This window comes from Bos taurus, chromosome 24 (assembly GCF_002263795.3).
Source record: "Bos taurus isolate L1 Dominette 01449 registration number 42190680 breed Hereford chromosome 24, ARS-UCD2.0, whole genome shotgun sequence".
In the NCBI taxonomy this organism is placed as follows: Eukaryota; Metazoa; Chordata; class Mammalia; order Artiodactyla; family Bovidae; genus Bos; species Bos taurus.
In genome coordinates, this window is record NC_037351.1 from 58,730,688 (window position 1) to 58,749,297 (window position 18,610).

The 18,610-nt window shown below is 44.7% G+C and overlaps 1 protein-coding gene across 1 annotated transcript; it reads left to right on the forward strand.

Moving 5' to 3' along the window:
* The first annotated feature begins 13,831 nt into the window (after window positions 1-13,831).
* Window positions 13,832-18,264, forward strand: PMAIP1 (phorbol-12-myristate-13-acetate-induced protein 1). The gene is made up of 2 exons (XM_002697779.7): window positions 13,832-14,040; window positions 16,573-18,264. Exons 1-2 carry the CDS (start codon window positions 13,983-13,985, stop codon window positions 16,677-16,679), a joined length of 165 nt encoding a protein of 54 aa, XP_002697825.1. The 5' UTR covers window positions 13,832-13,982; the 3' UTR covers window positions 16,680-18,264.
* Window positions 18,265-18,610: the final 346 nt, after the last annotated feature.

Sequence of the window (18,610 nt, forward strand, 5' to 3'; positions counted from 1 at the left end):
ATTGTCACCCCTGTGGTTTCCTTTCAAAATCCTGACAAGTATTCCAATCATATAGCAGATCTTTAGTTCACTGTTCCATTATTTGGTTGGACTGAAAACCATACTGATTCACCTGCACTCGGATTTTAATATCACTTTGGCTCTCTATTTTCATTTCTGCTGCCACTAACAAATGCCAGCCTCTGTGAATTTCTTAAACTGCCACTTTAGATTAAAAAACAAGGATACCATCTGGTGAATCCTGAAAAAGTTTAAATAAATATTTCTTTTACTGTTGTATCATTTCTTTGTGAGTCCAATTAGCATGGCTCCTACACACCCCCATTCAGTATTTCTTTATTTATACTTTGAGTGGATATATAACACACAGTCAAAAAAAGTGTGATATATTTTCTCGAATTGATGCTCTTTGTGTGCTCAATTCTCACACAAAGAACATCAGATTAAGAAATGGAAGATTATAAACTCCTCAGGAATTCTTCCATGACTTTTTTAAAAAGCAAGTTCTTTTTATTTTATTTATTTGGCTGTGCCAGATCTTTAATTGCAGCCCACGGGATCTAGTTCCTGTCCTGTGCTTAGTTGCTCAGTCACGTCCGACTCTTTGTAACTCATGGACCGTAGCCCGCCAGGCTTCTCTGTCCATGGGGATTCTCCAGGCAACAGTGCTGGAGAGGGTTGCCATGCCCTTCTCCAGGGGATTTCCCCCCCCCTCCCCCAGGGCAGATTCTTTACCGACTGAACCACCAGGGAAGCCCAAGAATACTGGAGTGGGTAGCCTAGCCCTTCTCCAGGGGATCTTCCCAACCCAGGAATCAAACCGGGGTCTCCTGCATGCATTGCAGGTGGATTCTTTACCAGCTGAGCTCTGGTTCCCTTCCCAGGGCTCAAACCCAGTTCCCCTGCATTGTGAGAGCGGAGTCTTAACCACTGGACCACCAGGAAGGTCCCCCTTCCACGACTCTTCAGTCACTAACTCCTCCAGTGTGGTCACTACCACAGCTTCTATGAGCCCAGACAAGCTGTGTCTCCCTTGGAGTTTTCATAGATGAGAACATCCACTGTATAGTCTTATGCCTGTGTGCTTCACTCCATATTGTCATACTGATCCAGGTTTCATCGCCTGGATGGCTTTACATCATTTGTTCTGAGTACTGCATAGGATTCCATGGTGGGAACAGACTGCAATGTACTTATCCTTTCTACAATTATCTTTGCAAATCTTTGAGCAGTTAATAAGAATGCACATCCCTCAAACCCCTTTCCACCAACAACTCATTCTCCTTCTAGGAAACACACAGTTACTGATTTTTTTGTGAGATCACTTTTTTTTTTTTTGGAACTGCCATGTTGTATCAGTGTTACAATTACAGCTTCATAACCACATTCTAATTGATGAACTGCTGTCCTAACAGTTATATATATAATCAATTATATATGTCCATTACAGTTTACACAATATATTTTTAAAACCTACTGTCTCACTTATTTAATTGTCTCCAAAGCTTACAAAGTAGGCACAGGGTTGTTGCTGTGTCTGACTCCTTGTGACCTCATGGACTGATCCCTGGTTCCTCTGCCATGGGGTTTCCCAGGCAAGAACACAGGAGTAGGTAGCCACGCCCTTCTCCAGGGGACAGGGCTTTAGGACTGGCATTTAACAGATGGACTATCTGGAACCCAGGAAAGTCCTTTGCCTAAGAAGACGCTAGGTTTTAAGTGGCAGAGTGGATTTCTGACTCTCAAACCTGGAACTCTTTCTATACTCAGGAGCCAAAGCCGATGACTGAGCGACGATGGGAAAAGCGACAGAATCTGCGTCGGGGCTCCCAGGCCTCCTTCGGGAACCGCTCCGGCAGGGTCAGGTGCTGAGCCCGGGGCTCCCTCCAAGAGTCCTGGAGGCCTGTAAAGGAGCCGGCGAGACTCTCGGTTTCCGATCCCACGCTCCTTTCCCGCCAGAATTTTATTTAGTCACAGAAATTTGGATATTTGCTCTTGCATGTTTCCCAAGAGACATATAAAAAAAAAAGTCACCTGCCTATGAACTGACCGCCTCCCCCACCTTCCGCCCTCATTCACCGCCCGCTCTGTTTGTTGAGGTCTGAAGCTCAGAGAGTGATTCATTTCCTCTTTTTCTTTTAGTTTCCTTTCTCTGCCTGTTACCTTTTTCCTTTCTCTGAGGAGCTCAGCAGAGGTCCTGTTTCTAACCGCCTGATGCTGGGTGGGGTTTGGCCCGTTATCCTTAGCCAGCAGCAGCTGTGAGTGTTTCCAGGCGGGCTTCTGTGTTTGGGGCGAGGCATGTGCCCACGTGAACCGGGACCTTCAGGGTGGAGGAGCCGGCACTTTCCCGCCCTGCCCTTCTCATTCTGGGAATGCCGGTGGGGGGAGACGGGTGGAGAAGACTCAGTCTTCCCGAGTCTTCCGGATGTGACATGCACTGAAGTAGCTATTTGGCTCTATTATTCAAGTCTATGGGCTTCCCAGGTGGCGCGGTGGTAAAGAATCCACGGACCCTGGGTTGGGAAGATCCCCTGAAGAAGGAAATGGCAACCCAATCCAGTATTCTTGCCTGGAAAATTCCATGGTTGGAGGAGCCTGGTGGGCTACAGCCCATGGGGTGGAAAAAGAGTCAATCATGACTTAGTGACTAAAAAACAATTCAACTTTATACTAAAAAAAAGTAAAAAAAGCCCTCTGGGGTACCTAGCAGTATTATTCTCTTTTCCTCAAATAAGAAACCTCAGCTTAGAGAAGTGAAGGAGCTTGTTTAAGTACGCATTTAAGTAAATAGTGAAGGTGGTAGACAAAAAAAGAAAAAAGGCATAAGAGAATTTTATACAAAATTCCTCCATTAACCCAACTTGTGTCCATATAGTGTAATTCTTTGAGACTTAGAGCATGACTTCAGAACTTTTACTATTGTTGAAGAAGATAAAGCTGATTATTCTAGCATTTCAATGACCACCCTAAATTTGACAGATTTTACAATATCCCCTGGGGGTTTTGATGAAGATGAGGATGAAGATTGGCTCTGGGTAATATAAGCAGCTAGTCTAGGGGAAGGTAGCAATGAGGGGTGGGGGTCATGCCCAGGGTGTGTGCGCGGTTCTGTTTGAGGGGATCCAGAGGACACAATCAGTGACCTGTTATACCAGTGAGCCAAAAAATGTGGGGTACAGACCTGTTTGCATGGACAATGGAGAGATATCAACAAATTCTTCAGCAAAGGAATGAACGTCAAGGAACTGGTGTTTTACAGGCAGACTGAAAGCAAGAGGCAGCTCCACTGAAAGACTTTTGCAATACAGTTGGACTGAAATCACATGCTCTGTTGGCAGAGGAATTTGAGGAAGAAGGTTAAACCCAAAGGTCACCTTGAAGAAAGATGGGCTGGGATTGATGACAGCTTGAATAGGGGGATAAAGGACAGGTGAGAAGGCAACTGCGGACGGTGGTTTGGAGCACTCTAGTTTGGGGGGATGGAATACTTAGCACTTGGGCTTCAGCAAAGGTGAGCTTGAAAGGTTGGATACGTGCCTTCCAGGAGAGCCATAAAACTTTCTCTCAAGGTTTTTCCTCCAGTCTTTCCTGGGCCTTGCATCATACCCAGCAGACGGCAGGGTGTAGGGGGAAGAGGTATGCTGGAATCAGATATGTCCCTCCACACACTCAAAAACAAGAGGGTACTGCCCTGATGGTCCAGTGGTTAAGAATCCTTCCAATGCATGGGATGTGGGTTCTATCCTGGTCAGGGAACTAACATTCCACATGCCGCAGGGCAAAAGAACCCTCAGGCCTCAAGTAGAGAGAATCAAGCTTGCCACAAGAAGAGCCTGAGAGCCAAAACTAAGACTCAATGCAGCCAAATAAATAAAGTAAATATTTTTGACAAAAGAATCTATACTTGTAAAAAAAGAGAGAGGGATTTGACGAAAGGCCCAGGTGCTTCTGTCACCGCCGCTGCAAACCTTGGATCAGACCTCGTTCTGAATTCAGCCTTTGTTCTTCAGGAGCTGAGGTCTCCTGACATTGCTGATAGTGTTATTGTGAACTGGCTCCCCATGGCATGTAGGAGCTTAGTTAGTTCCCCAACCAGGGATCGAACCCGTGTCCCTTGCATTGAATTCTTAACCAGTGGACCAGGAGGAAAGTCCCTTAAAACTCCTTATAGAGTTATCTACCTTGTTTCCATTGAATTGAAATACCACTTTCAACCTATAGTTTATTCTCACCTGGTTTGAGGCCTGTATCATTAACTCTTTGCTCTGTTCAACCATTTCTCTTCATGATAAATGGAAGGGCTAGTTCTTAATTTGTTACATTCTTCAAGGAATCTCCCTGGCACTTTAACTGGAATTGTATCACATTCATGGAAACATTGGGCAGAGACTTCTCACCTAGGAGCAATTCTTCCTTCATGTCCTTCAGGACACAAGCAGGATTCTTCATTTGGGTTTTGCCTATGCCTTGGGGAGTGCATTTATAATCATTTCTTTGCATTATACATGGGTGCTATTTTTGGAAACATATTTCCTATGTAGTTAGTGTTGGACTATCGGAAGGCAATGCAATTTTAGAACACTGATGTCCTATCTCAACTGAGAGCTCTAATAAAATTTCTGGGGCCCTTCTTTCCCCCCTTTTGTCCTGCTAATAACATCAGGGTGGTGAGGGCTCCTGATTTCACTCTGGCCGCGTCTCCATCTCCTTCTCCCTCCCTCCACCCCCGCCCTCCACCCGGCCACTGAGTATACCTGTGCACATGCGTGCACACACACACACACACACTCCCATCTGTCCTCTTCCCCACGTGGACAGCTCCGGGTGGCATCTCCTCCTGGGCACTGTCCCCCCACACACCCCTCTCCTATCTGGGAATAAGAACAAATGGACAGGGCTTCCCTGGCAGTCTAGTGGTGAAGAATCCTCCTGCCCATGCAGGGGACCCGGGTTCTCTCCCTGGTTGGGAAATATCCCACATGCCCTGGGGCAACCAAGCCTGTGCCCTGCAGCTACTGATCCGGTGCTCTGGAGGCCAAGCTTCACGCACCGCAAGGAAGCGTAGCCCCGCTTACTGCAACTAGAGGATGCCCACCCTGCAGCAGTGGAGATCCAGTGCAGCCAAAACAAACAGATAAATCTTGAAGGAAAAAAAAGAATAAATGAACAAATGCTCACTCAATTTTTTTCCTTTGGCTCTGGCAGGTGGTTTTTCAGATTTTATTTGACTCCAGGGGCAACTGGAGACCCCCAAAAGCCTGAATTCTATCTTTGAACAATAAAAATCTGAGCACTCTGGTGGCAGTGTGGGCAATGGATAGAAAGGTTTCTAAAAAGAGACGAGCAAAAATTAGCATAAAAAACAGTCAGACTGGCTGCAGTGTGAACAGATGAAAGAGGAGCGGGTTGTGGAGGGGAGGCTGGGGAGGAGCCCTGCGGCCCTGGCGAGGGGCTGGCCCAGAAGCAGAGATAACAGAAGAGCATCCTGGCGTTCAGGAGGACTTCCTGCAGATTGGCTGCGAAGGTGCAACAGGGGGAGGGCTGAAGGGTGCGTCCCCCGCCTGGAGGTGCGTCCCCCGCCTGCAGGCGCGTCTCAGGGTGGGGATGGCGCTCCGTGTGGACATTCCAAACCTGGAGGTTGAGTGGATGTTCTAAGAGTTCACTTAAAAAAAAAAATCTTTTGTTATTCTCCTTTATTTATTTTAAAATCGTATTTATTTATTTTTGGCCAAGCTGCCTGGCATGTGGGGTCCTAATCCCCCACCAGGGATTGAACCCATGCCCCCTGCAGTGGAAACCTGGGGCTGAACCCTGGGACCACCAGGGAAGTCCCCAGACCTCACTTCTGAACTGTACAAATTTCAAGTGTGAGAACGTGCCGGTGGATGTGGGGAAGTTTTACACTGAAGTTTGCACTGTCGGTGGTGTGGGGGGAAATCTCCGAGAATGGTCTGCGGGAATGCTGGAGACGGAACCGGGGGAGAGGAGAGAGTCAGGGGGCTTGCATGGCCTCTTCCAAGAGCCGGAGCAGTGCAGGGAACCTGGGAAGGCGGAGAGAAAGATGGGCACCCGCAGGATGGTTGGGGCAGCGCGGATTCCCAAGGGTGCTCGCTCCAGCGTCCCCCTCTGCGCTTCCAAACTTTTCAATATGGAGGTTTATCATTTGAGGGTTTTTTTTTTTTTGGCCATTCTGTGTGGCTTTCAGGATCTTAATTCCCTGACTAGGTATCGAACCCAAGCCCCCTGCAGTGGAAATGCAGAGTCCTAACCACTGGACAGCCAGGTTTATTGTTAAAGATAAATATTTTTATAGAAAAAAAAAATAAAAAAGAGAAAGAGGCAGAATTTAAAAGCCTAGTGTGCGTGTGTCTTCTGATTATGGTCTAACTTTTAAAAAAATTATTACTATCAAACAATGACTGTGATGAGTGAGGTGTAGAGTAAGAAGGTTTGGATTGCAGAGGCTACTTGCTTACTTATTAGTGCTGGGAATTTAGGCAACCACCTTCCCTTCCTTCAGCTTTGGTGTCCTCAACTGCTCTGCACCAGGGGTCCAGGGACTGGCAACCGTGGAGAACAAGCCTGTAAGGTCTGAGCTCAGGTGGAGTTTGACTGCAAAAGGGAAAGTGAAAGTGAAAGTTGATCCCTCGTATCCAACTCTATCCAGTCCATGGAACTCTCCAGGCCAGAATACTGGAGTGGGTAGCCTTTCCCTTCTCCAGGGGATCTTCCTAACCCAGGGATCGAACCCAGGTCTCGGGCATTGCAGACGGATTCTTTACCAGCTGAGCCACCAGGGAAGCAAAACTGGAAAGTAGACGGTGAACAAGCCGGTCAAGTAGACACAACCGATTTCCTGCTAGCTAGTCCCTCGGAGGATAGGGATGTGCGACTTTAGACAGGACGGTGAGGAGTGCTTCCTGAGAATAAAGCCTTTGTTGTGAGACTTGAATAGCCAGGAGGCTCGAGACAAGGACAGATAGGGAGGAAGCATTCTAGGCTTGGTAAAGGGCAAGGGCAAAGGCTCAGAAGCAGGAAGCAAACTGGGAGAGCTTGAGGAAGAAGGCCAGGGGAGCCCCACTCAGGGGAATCCAAGGCTGACAGCTCTGTAAGTGACACTGATCATGGGTGCCTTAGTTTAGGTTGGCACGAATGAGGGCAACTGAGAGCTCAGCCTTCCTCCATTTCCAAGTCTGGGAGGTGGGAAACTGTATTCCCTACTAGAGGAAGCAACTGCTGATTAGCCACACATCTGGATAACAATTCTGCTTGCACCAGTAATGCTCAGAGCTTCCGGATGCTCAATACACCTTCTAGTTCCGTATTGCCCTCCTGTTATCAATTGTGTCTCTGTTTTTAAAAATTTTGACCACACCCTGTGGCATGTGGGACCTTAGATCCCAATCAGAGATCGAACCCTTGCCGCCTGCATTAGAAGGCAGAGTCTCAACTACTGGACATCTGGGAAGTCCCACCAATGTCTTTGTTTTGCCTCTTCTGTCTCTTCTGGATCATAATCACCGTGCATTTCAGCTCTGCCTCTGCCCCATTCACAAGGTATAAGCTCTGGGTCAATTGTGTATGTATTATTGTTTTTAATCCTTTTTTGCTAAACCTACTGATTCTGGATATCCAGGTTTCTTTTGTCTTCTGATGGCAATTAAGAGGTCTGTTTTTCTCCCTTTCCCTACCTAGATTGTTTAAATTGTGAACTGTAACACTCAAACAGAAAAGTATACAAAATACAAATAATTTTTACTTAGCTGTTACTATATGGTAAAAATATTTCCATGTGTCACATAATTGCACAATAAGTTATAATCCACTTTCAATTACTCACTGCTAATTCATATTTATTTTATTTTCACTAGAGTGTAAGCTATTTGAGGTCAAGTACCATTTCTCAGGGCTTCCCTGGTGGCTCAGTGGTAAAGAATCCCCCTGCCAATGCAGGAGACCCAGGCTTGATCCCTGGAGTCGGGAAGACCCTCTGGAGAAGGAAATGACAACCCACACCAGTATGCTTGTCTGGAAAATCCCATGAACAGAAGAGCCTGGCAAGCTACAATCCATGGGGTTGCAAAAGAGTTGGACACTTAGCAACTAAACAATAACGACGGCAAATCATTTCTCAAGTGCCCTTTCATCCTCTCCATTAGTGCACAAACATTATCTGACAGGTTTGCTATAATGTGTATCTCCAGGCTAGGGTCCTAGGGACTGTGGTTCACCAGCCTGAGGTCAGGCAGGTCTGCATTTTAAATAAACTCGTCAACTGATTCTGTGATTGTATTTGCACAGATTACACTCAGACAATCATTGCTTTTTAACTCTTACACAAGACTGAATTACTTTCCTACTAGCTACTCAGTGACAACCTAAAGATCATTTTGTTTATCATCAGATAGTCTGGGTTCTAATGAACTTAGACAGCATTTAGTAATAGCTTCTTCAATGAAATGCTCTAAGCTAGTTAGATTTATTTAGTTGTTGAAAAATCAGTAATTCTGTTAAAGAATACACAGGTCATCCTGACTTATTTCCGTCATTCTCCTGAGACTTGTTGGACTGTCCCACTGCCTATTTCTTACAGGTAAAAAAAAGTATAAACGTGCTTGATGATCATTATCTGTGATCATGGTGGGGGGGGTGTGCATCAGAAAAGAATTAATAAACAAAGGAGAATAAAATGAAGAAAACAGGAAATTGAAAAAAGCATTTGCTTTCGGCATTTTATAACGTGCTTATAAGTTGCACTAATAGGGATCATATTAACTTTCAAATTCCATCAAAGCCTTCCTTGAAATCGTGTTTGGCTTTGTGAGTGGGGAGCCCAGAGGTGGGGGGCGGTCTGTCACACCACCATTTTCAACTAAGACTGCACACTCAGGTACACGTGCTTTCTGTAGCTGACAGATGTTTTAAACCTCTTCCCTCTGAAGTCTTTTTATTTCTTATCTATACTGCTTCTAACCTTTATTTCAAGCTGCTTCAATTCATCGTCACGATTACTAAGCTCCTTTTGGTTTGTCAGTGTGCAAATTGGATGGAAAAAATGTATATATAGACTTTTTTTTAAAGGCAGTTGATACAAGGAGGTGTCAGGGCTTAAGCTGTGTCTCTCAAACAGACATGCTGAAGTCCTCATCTCCTGTATCCCCCTCCCCCTCCAACCTCTGAATGTGGCTTCCTTTGGAAATAGGGACTTTGCCAATCTAAAATGAAGTCCTACTAGATTTAGGGTGAGCCGTAATCCAATGGTTGATGTTTGTGTAAGGAGAGGGAAATTTGGACACAGACACACAGGTGAGAAGTTCCTAAGAGAGAAGCAGAGATGGGGGTGATGCACCTACAGGCAAGTATCTCTGAGGACCCTTGCGATCAATTAGAAGAGGCGAGGAAGGAGAACTCCCATAGAGGCTTCGGAGAGCACCACTCTGCCAGCACCAAATTGGACTTCAGACGTACAGCCTTCAGAATTGCAAGGGAATATATTTCTATTGTTTTAAGCAACTCAATTGGGGGTGCACTGCTATGGCAGCTCTAGGAAACTAACATAGGTGAAAATGTCAATTACATTTATACTGAAAAATTTCAAGCCCTGCTCTAATAGAACTCGGTCCTATCCTAGTCAGGAAATGTGGGAATCTCAATAAAGACAGGCTTGAAAGAAGGGACTGTCTTTACTGACATTACCATCTTGTATAAGAATTATGATAATGTCTATCTTGATTGGCGGTTTCCCTAGTGGCTCAGACAGTAAAGACTCTGCCTGCAATGCAGGAAACCTGGGTTTGATCCTTGGGTCGGGAAGATCCCCTGGAGAAGGGAATGATAACCCACTCCAGTTTTCTTGCCTGGAGAATCCCATGGACAGAGGAGCCTAGCGGGGGCTACAGTCCATGGGGTTGTCTGAGTGACTAAGCACCCATCTTGACCAGTCACACTGTCTCCGGTGTTATATGGATTAATATAGCCATGCTGCAGCCAGAGTGAACTTTCTAGAATTTGATCATATATCTCACATGCTTAAAACCTTCTGTGGTGCCCCCATTGTCCCTGCAAAGATGTGCAAACTCCTCAGGTGGCTTCTCCCGCCACCCCCACCCCCTTCCACTGCTCTTCAGTCTCTGCATGGAGCATGTTTCTTCCCTTTGGTCTCATTGCTTGGCCAACTCCTATTTGTGTCTTGGTCTCTATGGAGATGCCCTTTCTGCTTAATTGCCACCCCCCAGGAGGCCCCGCAATCTGCCATAATTTCCCCGGCCTAGCCCTGATGTACATCTTTGGCACCTGCCCGTGTGTTTTCCTGCATCATCCTCCAGACTTGCTGATGATAGCCAAAGCTTGGAGGATCTGCATGAGCAGAGTTTAAGATGCAGAACCTCCACAGTCAGGTGTGCATTTGAACAAGATAGGTGATTCATATGCACATTGAATTTGTGTGGCACTTGTCTCTCTCAGAGGTAGGTTCCATGGGGCTAGGAGGCACTGTCTCCCCAGAAGGAGCACAGTGTCTGCCTTAAAATAGAGATGGAAATCAGTCTCTATTGATTAAGAGGAAAGGCATCAATTACTCGGGAAAGGCATCTCTGATGATCATCAGGCTGATTTCTTGCTAACAAACATGCTATACGGGGCGGGAGCGGGGGGAGTCCCCTTTTATTAGAATAAACAGGCTCAAGCCTACAATCCATTTTGTCCCAGGCTTCCTTTAAATCCCCCCTCATTCATCTCTCATATCTTTGTTGCCCGTCCAGTCTTATTTTCTGCATGAAACAGATGAATGATTATTTTATTAGTAATCATGTTTGCTATTTTTGGGTGTTTTTTTTTTAGAAACAAAAATTAACCCTCTAAGTGACAACACAGTCATGGCCAGGTTTGCACTGTTATTTTGGAAACTTGTCCATGAAAACTAAAACAGGGTAATAGTTTTAAAAATTGTCTTTACCAGTCCTTTTCAAGAAAACATAATAGGGGATTCTAATGCTTCATGATAAATTATTATTTTGTCATTCTCTGGGTCCAAATAGTTAAGAAAGCCCTTTCACACACAGCTTCTGATTCTCTTAATAGAACATTAAATCTGAAAAAGAGTTTATGGACCATCAATTCCCTGATGGCTCAGACAGTAAAGCAGCTGCCTGCAATGCTGGAGACCTGAGTTCAGTCCCTAGGTCGGGAAGATCCCTTGGAGAAAGGAATGGCCACCCACTCCAGTACTCTTCCGTGGAAAATTCCATGGATGGAGGAGCCTGGTAGGCTACTGTCCATGGGATTGCAAAGAGTCGGACACAACTGAGCAACTTCACTGGTTCAAAATCAAAATCTTAACAAGTTCTCCATAAATGGCTGACTTGACCCATCTCTGAAGCCCACCTCCCCCTCTTCCCTTTTCCTTCCTGGGAGTTAAGTTTGCAATTCCCTAAAAGCCACAATTTGCCTAAAGTTTGTATCTAGCATGGGTCACGTGGTCAACGATCTTTTATGATGATAATCTCAGAGGTCAAGAGGACACACTCTTTGCAGGTAAACAAGGTATGATTTGTTTTTCTTCTGTGGAAATGTACAGATTGCATTTCAGGGTGCTTAGTTTGATGAGAAGTTTACTCATTTATCCAAGCAGGAAGCTAATGGTATTCCTGAAGTAGTAAGCCTTGAGAGTGGTTTTGGGATATGCGTTCAAGACTTTCCAGGCAGAGTCTCTGCTGGGCTTGCTGGGTTTCCTGTATCCTGTGGTGCTAACTGTGGAATGTTGTCCACTCTTAGCCCTATGTTTACCACAGGCAAAACTAAGTTGCTGAAGATCGAGTAAGCTTTCTTTCTTGCTTCCACGGCATTGTCTATATTTCAGCAGGACCCAGTGACAAATAAATACCTGCAGTTTTTGTTGATTGAGTGACTCAAGGTAAATAAACAAGTTCACATGCCTACTGGGGCCAGATAATGTAAATGAGAAAAACAAACAGCAGGGGGGTGTGGCCAACGTGAGAACTCCCGCCTGTCGGGTGTCTCTCTGAGGCCAGTCTCTGCATCCTCTCCTAGCCCACTCCTGCACTTTCGCACAAAGAATCTTGGGTTTGCAAGAGTTAATGATTTCCCAAAGGCCGCCAGAAACCTGAGCTTTTAATGCAATCTCTCAGTGTTTAAATGCTGGTATCTAATTCGATTTTTCACAAGACCAGTACTGTGAACCAAACCGAAAACTTCTAGGGAGTCACTCAGCTCTAAGCAACCAATTTGCAACCTCTGCATTATATAGATAATAAAAGATATATATATATATATATATATATAATAAGTCTTTATGTATGTGCGTGCGTGCAAGTCGCTTCAGTCGTGTCCGACTCTTTGCGACCCCATGGACTGTAGCCCACCAGGATCCTCTGTCCAGTCCATGGAATTCTCCAGGCAAAAAAACTCCTGAGTGGGTTGCTATGCCCTCCTCCAGGGGATCTTCCTGACCCAGGGATCGAACCTGTGTCTCCTGTAGCTCCTGCATTGCAGGCAGATTCTTTACGGCTGAGCCACCGGGGAAGCCCCTCTATTTATATATAGCAACCCATTCAGGAGTTTTCTTGCCTGGAGAATTCCATGGACTGGACAGAGGATCCTGGTGGGCTACAGTCCATGGGGTCGCAAAGAGTCGGACACGACTGAAGCGACTTGCACGCACGCACATACATAAAGAAGACTTATTTTCTAAGAAACTGTGATTCCTTGGAAGGCCGCAGATGCGGGTAAGATGTCCTGCTCGGGATGGTGCTGCCTGGGTTCAGACCCACCCTCTGCTCGCTGCCTGTGTGAGCTCAGCTCACTTCATCTTTATAAACCTTCAGTTTTCGCACCCGGAAAGTGGCCGCAATGGTGAGAATGTCCGCTTGATCGGGTTGTTCCGAGGACAGGATGAGGAAGTGTCTTCGGAAGCCCTCAGCGCCAAATTCTCAGAATCTGTTCTCTAGTACGAGTGACTGCTTCTCTTTATAATAATGGAATTATTCCCGGGCCAGCCAAACATCGGGCAAATACATATTCCCAAATGCCTCATTTCTCCCCCCGGGGGAGTTTTTGAAAGCTGTCTACATAATGACCTACTATTTTTTTTGTCGTTTTATTAAAGCGTCTGGAAGGAGGTATGAGACCGACCCAAGGGGAATACACTCTGCTTTTAAAACCTCTGTCCTCACCCAGGCAGAGAACAGCCACTTCCCTTCACCCGCTTTCCTTCTCCCCCGCACCCCCCCCCCCAATGCATTTTCCAAACCCAAACAGGGTTTCCTCCCTTGCTCCAGGCTTTTTAGTTGGCAGTGAGCTTCTCAACCAGTTTCAGTTTCAGTTAAGCTTCTGGCAGCTTCTCTACTGTAATTAAGTGTTCTCATTTTTCCCTGAAAACGTCCCACACTCCTCGAGTTTGAACACTGTCCTTTCCCAAACCCTCAGGGGTTTGTTTACGAGAGTCTCCGATTGCCCGTTTATGATAAGGATGACGCTCCAGGCCTCCCCATCCCCAGCTGTTCGCGAGGACAACCCTTCCCGGCTCACAGCTCAGAGACCCAGCCACGCCTGCAGCCGAGTCCTCGGTCCAGGAAGTAGTTTCGGGGCCGGGCCGGGTCTACCTCCCGCGCTGAGCCCGCCTCGCCACACACCGCCTGGGTCCCCGCCCCCACGGCGCGGGGCCCGAGCCGGGGGCGGGGCCGGGTGCTTTGTGGGTCCTGGGGGGCGGGGCTGGGGGCGGGGCACGGGCGGGGCCAGCTGTGGGTTTCGCTACGTCACCGGGAAGTCCCCGTACGACTCGAGCGCGGGCTGCGGCGATCGCCAGTCCTGCCAGGTTCTCGCAGGCGCGCGGTTCAGTTTCTCCTGCTCTGTGCTGACCGTCGTCTCCGGCCCGTTCGCCCCGCTCGCGGCCCTCGTCCTGCAGACCCGAGGTGCTCGGGTTGCATCCCTGAGTTGCCAGGGTCCGCCGGCGGCCGTCTGCAGAGATGCCTGGAAGGAGGGCTCGTAAGAGCGCCCAGCCGAGCCCCACGCGGGTCCCGGCAGGTAGGGAGAGCTGGGGCCCGCGGAGATCCTGACCGGGAAGGGGGTCGGGGTCGCGATCTCGGTCCGGGCAGGGGCAGCCCGTCGCCCCCGGGCCTAAGAGCCGGGCGGGACCCGCGCCCTGGCACGTGCTTTAGGGGCGCCTCCGGGACGCTGTTCGCGGGTTTAACCCGGGGCGGTAGGGATGGCTAGGGAAGGGGCGAGCCTTGCGATGGGGATGCTGCTGCGTTTGAGCGGCGGCCGAAAGCCGCCTCTCCTTCGCCTGCCTTTAGTTCGCGCTCGCCCTCCCCGGGGCCACGCGGAGAAAGTCATTGTCACGGCCGGGGGCGCCGCTGGCGTTCAGCGCTTCCCGAGACAGGCCCTTTTCCTCCGGGGTCCAGGACCTTTTGAGGACCCTTCTCCGTGTCTGACCGCTGTCCCCAGCCCCAGCAGCGACAAAAGTGATACTAATGCTTGATGCCGTCACAGTTCTGCAAAGGACGGATGGAGGGTTATGGAAGCCCCGAAAGGACCAACGAAGTCAGAAGCCTAGAAGGCCAGGCTTCTTAGTTAATTAAAAATATACCATTTTGACAGTCGGTATTAGTTACAGAAATGCCATAGAGAAAAACAGAAGATGGTCCACAGTGTTGTTTAATCCGTCCCTTCCTCCGCCCTTCCCCATCCATGTAGCCCCAGTAAGTAACGTCAGGTCACCTCTCCTCCTCCCCGCTTTTATAAATCTTATCAAACAAAGCAGACATCTGCTAAGGAGCAGTAGCAAAGAAGTAAGACCGTGGGCTGGAAATCCGTGTGGGTCATACTGCTGTTACATCAGACGGAATTGGGCCCCTTTTAAACTTAGTTTAATTTTATGGAGCCCCTGGGGCGTGCAAAGGAAGTGGTGCATGGCCAGTGTGGCTGTGGCTAAATTGGCACAAGGCTGCTCTCCGGCTCTTGCTTCGGAGGGAAGAAGCTTTGTCCGTCTTCAGTGATGTCCAAGAGTTCTGGCTGTGTTGCAAGAATTTCATAACCTTCACCGTCCAACTTGGCCCCCTTAAATAAGGGACAGCAAAAAGGTCCCTCTTAAACTTGATTAGATGGTAAGACATAAAAAAAATTGAGATGTGAGGTGTAACACTGTCTTAGTTTTACGTGAACAGCATAATGATTTGATATATGTTATCAATTGTTACATGATTACTGTAATAACTTTAGCTAAGGTCCATCACCACACATAGTTATGTTTTTAATTAATACATTTATAGATATAGTAAAAAGATTAAGAAAACAACTCGGTGCTGTTTCCTTTTTTTTTTTTTTTTTTTTGATGAAAGGGATAATTTTTTCTGTTACAATTCAGGGCTTTCAAAACGGTAGCCTGGATGATAATTGTTTTTTTAGCATTGTGTTAGTATTTCTAAGTCAACTGAGAAGGACATGTCTTACTAAATACTTTTCCAAATGCCTGGTCCTATAGCCTATAAAGAAATATATCTTATGAAATTTATCAGGTGTCTTGTTAGGGATTAATAATTATTTTTTTTTTAGGAATTATGAAAATTTTACCCAGCTCTTGTAAAAAGAGAATTTGGTTATTTTGAGCCTAAATAGGGAATTTGTAAGGACTGTTTACAAAGTAAATCAGTTTTTAATTTGTAGTCATAATGGTTTTTAATGATCATGAACATGATATTGAAATGTACCAAAAAGAAGCTGAATTGCTTTTCGAACTATCCAAGAAAATAATAATTATGGTCAGTATAGCTTTGGTGTTGATTTCATTTACTTTAGAAGTTTACTTAGAAATTAGATTATAAATATTACTTTCCCCTTATATTCAGTTTATTACAGTATATTAATCTTAAAAAATAGTAAACACGTGAACTAAACATTATTTGTTTTTTGCTTCACTCATCTCCATGGAGGCAGTGGATTGGTACAGATTGGGAAGAACTTGTTTTAAAATTTTAAGTTATTTTAGAAAATATGGACTTAATTTTAGAATAAGCTTTTATGAGTCTTTCATGAGAAAACTTGAAAGAGTTGTTTAAATAATGCATTTAGATTTACATATTATGAGGGCGTAATCTGAACTATGAATTATTGCCATTTACAAAATGAGTTGTACTTGAAAATAACATAAAAGAATTTAACTTTTCTTGCCCTAGCCAATCTTAAGTGAGAAAGAAAAGGATGAGATCACCTGAGGCTGTGAAACTCACTCACTCTTTGTGGTGTATGACATAAATGTCTATATTTGAAAGTAAGATAACATTACTTCATCCAGGATGTTCAAAAAAAAAAAAATTACAAGTTAAATGTCTTTATTTTTGCTTAATTATTTCTGTTGTTTATGAGTCACTGTATGTTAGTGTATGTCGTGTGTGTATAAGTTGCTTTTCTTTCTTTACATTCAGAAAACAAGTGTACGTAAAGTTAAGATAATGCTTTATGGGATAAATACTCAACTAGTCCTTGGGATGGGCATATTAACTCTTGCTGGTTGCGGTTTGCAACGTCAGTGTAACTTTGATATTTTGCTTTCCTTTTCAGATCCTGAAGTTGAATGTGCCATTCAGTTGAGGAGAATTGGAGACAAACTGAATTTCCGGCAGAAACTTGTGAATCTGATATCCAAACTCCTCCGCTCAGGAACTTGACTTAAGATGCTTTCGAATGAGGAGACTCCTTTCAAAGGAAGATTCCCCAGTAGGTACAAATTTCATCAATTGGAGGAGAGACTGCCTGGTAATGGAGAAGAATGTGAAGGGACTCTCAGTTGGTTTTGAATGCTCTTGGAAATGAAGATGGATACATCACACATAAATTTCTGTCGAAGGTTTGCCAGAAGTTGTTGTTGGGGATTCGAGAACATTAAAAATCCACTTTTTATTTTAAAACAAGAATGGAGGAGCTTTGGACATATGGAATCAATTCTTTATACATCTTGGTTTTGTTTAGAGACTTGTTCTAGTATTTTTGCTGAAGGTTGCTGCCCAGTGTAAGAGGAGCTGACAAATGATTATAGACTCTGGTCAGGGGCTGGGAAACAGAATGTATACTGCATGTTTGTTTCTCCTTTTGGGTGACAATGACAGAACGATGTGTAATCTTTGGTTTATGTATATTACTTTGTTAAGAGTAAAATTTTTTTTTGAGAACACTGAATGTGATAGTGAATGTTAATTTCATAGGTCACTACAAAATATAAACTAATTTGAAAGTTTCTTTTGAGTTAAGATGTATTGTTGTTTCTGTTCAGAAGATCTTTTACTAAGTGTGTTCCAATGAGCCTTACCCTGGGAAGTGATATACTTTGAAAAAATTTGAAGTGTTAACTTGGTGCCAGTGAAATTCTTGCAGAAAAGAAAAAGAATCATGGGGACTTTGCATAACTCGGAATAATTTAAAAAGCGATAGATTTTTTTAACTGCTGTAATTAAAACTTGGTAAGATGAATATTCTAATATAACTGCTGATAAAAAAATGAATATTTTTAAAGAAGTTTCTAAAATCTGTAAAATGTCCTTTCTTATACTCAGTGTATATTGTATAAGAGTGATCTTTTAAGAGAGATTAAGCATATTTTCATAATTGAGATACATACATGTATTTTTCAAAAGGAACAGATTGCTCATCCAGAATGAAAATCCCATTTACATACATATGCATAACTTCATCTGCTATATATATATTATCTGTATATCTATATATATATAGTGTTAGAGTAATAGGTATATTCTGAGACGGGCTTCATGAATTGCTGTTTTCAATTATTAAAAGGCCAGGCTATCAACAAAACTCCACAAATATATAAAAAAAGAAATAATACTGTCAAGATTGAATTTCAGCAGGAATAATCTTATTTATTTTACTTATTTATCATTAAACTATTTTTTTCTTTCATTTGATAATAAAGTTGCATTTTGGAATTTTGAGGCAAGGGTTTCATAACTACTTGAACTCTTACTAGAAGAATGTTTTAATATAGGCTGTAGTCACTTTAGATGAAAAATTACCTCAGCATGTTTTTTCTTCAGTATTACTTAAAGCTGTTAGTTTATTTAGTTGCAAAGACTTTTTTTGAGGGGGAGAGGGAAGCATCTGCCTAGAGGAGAATGTTTTGACTTGGATATTTATGGTCTATAACTATATTTATACATATATACAATTAAAATTTGATACTGTAGCTGTAACCTATTAAATAATTTAAAAATTACCTATTAAATAACCTATTAAAAATTACTTTTCTGTGTGTTTATTTTTCATCTTGAGAGCTACTGAGTGTTCATTGTGAAAGCAAAATATTTTAAGTAACCTCCATCAGCAGTTAGCTTTTGACCAAACCACCTCTGTCCCAGTACTGTGGTGGGAGTGGGCGCTACGGGACATTTGGCATGATTTCTGCTCTCTAGAGACTTATGCGTTAATTGGGAAAGGAAGCAGTGAAAAATAGGAAATGAATGCTAGGCATAGGTCTCGGGTGCTGCCGAGTGCCGCAGACGGATGCCTGGAGGCGGTGGAGACTCAGGCCTCACTTGGAGGTTTGGTGAGGCCGGGTCCCTGGCTGCTCCTGGTCTGCCTGCCGGCA

What these genes read in the sequence shown, in the direction of transcription:
- PMAIP1 (XM_002697779.7), top strand. Translation starts at nt 13,983, where the DNA reads ATGCCTGGAAGGAGGGCTCGTAAGAGCGCCCAGCCGAGCCCCACGCGG. An exon ending in CCCCACGCGGGTCCCGGCAG is followed by an intron (nt 14,041 to 16,572) that starts GTAGGGAGAGCT and finishes TTTCCTTTTCAG; the next exon opens with ATCCTGAAGTTGAATGTGCC.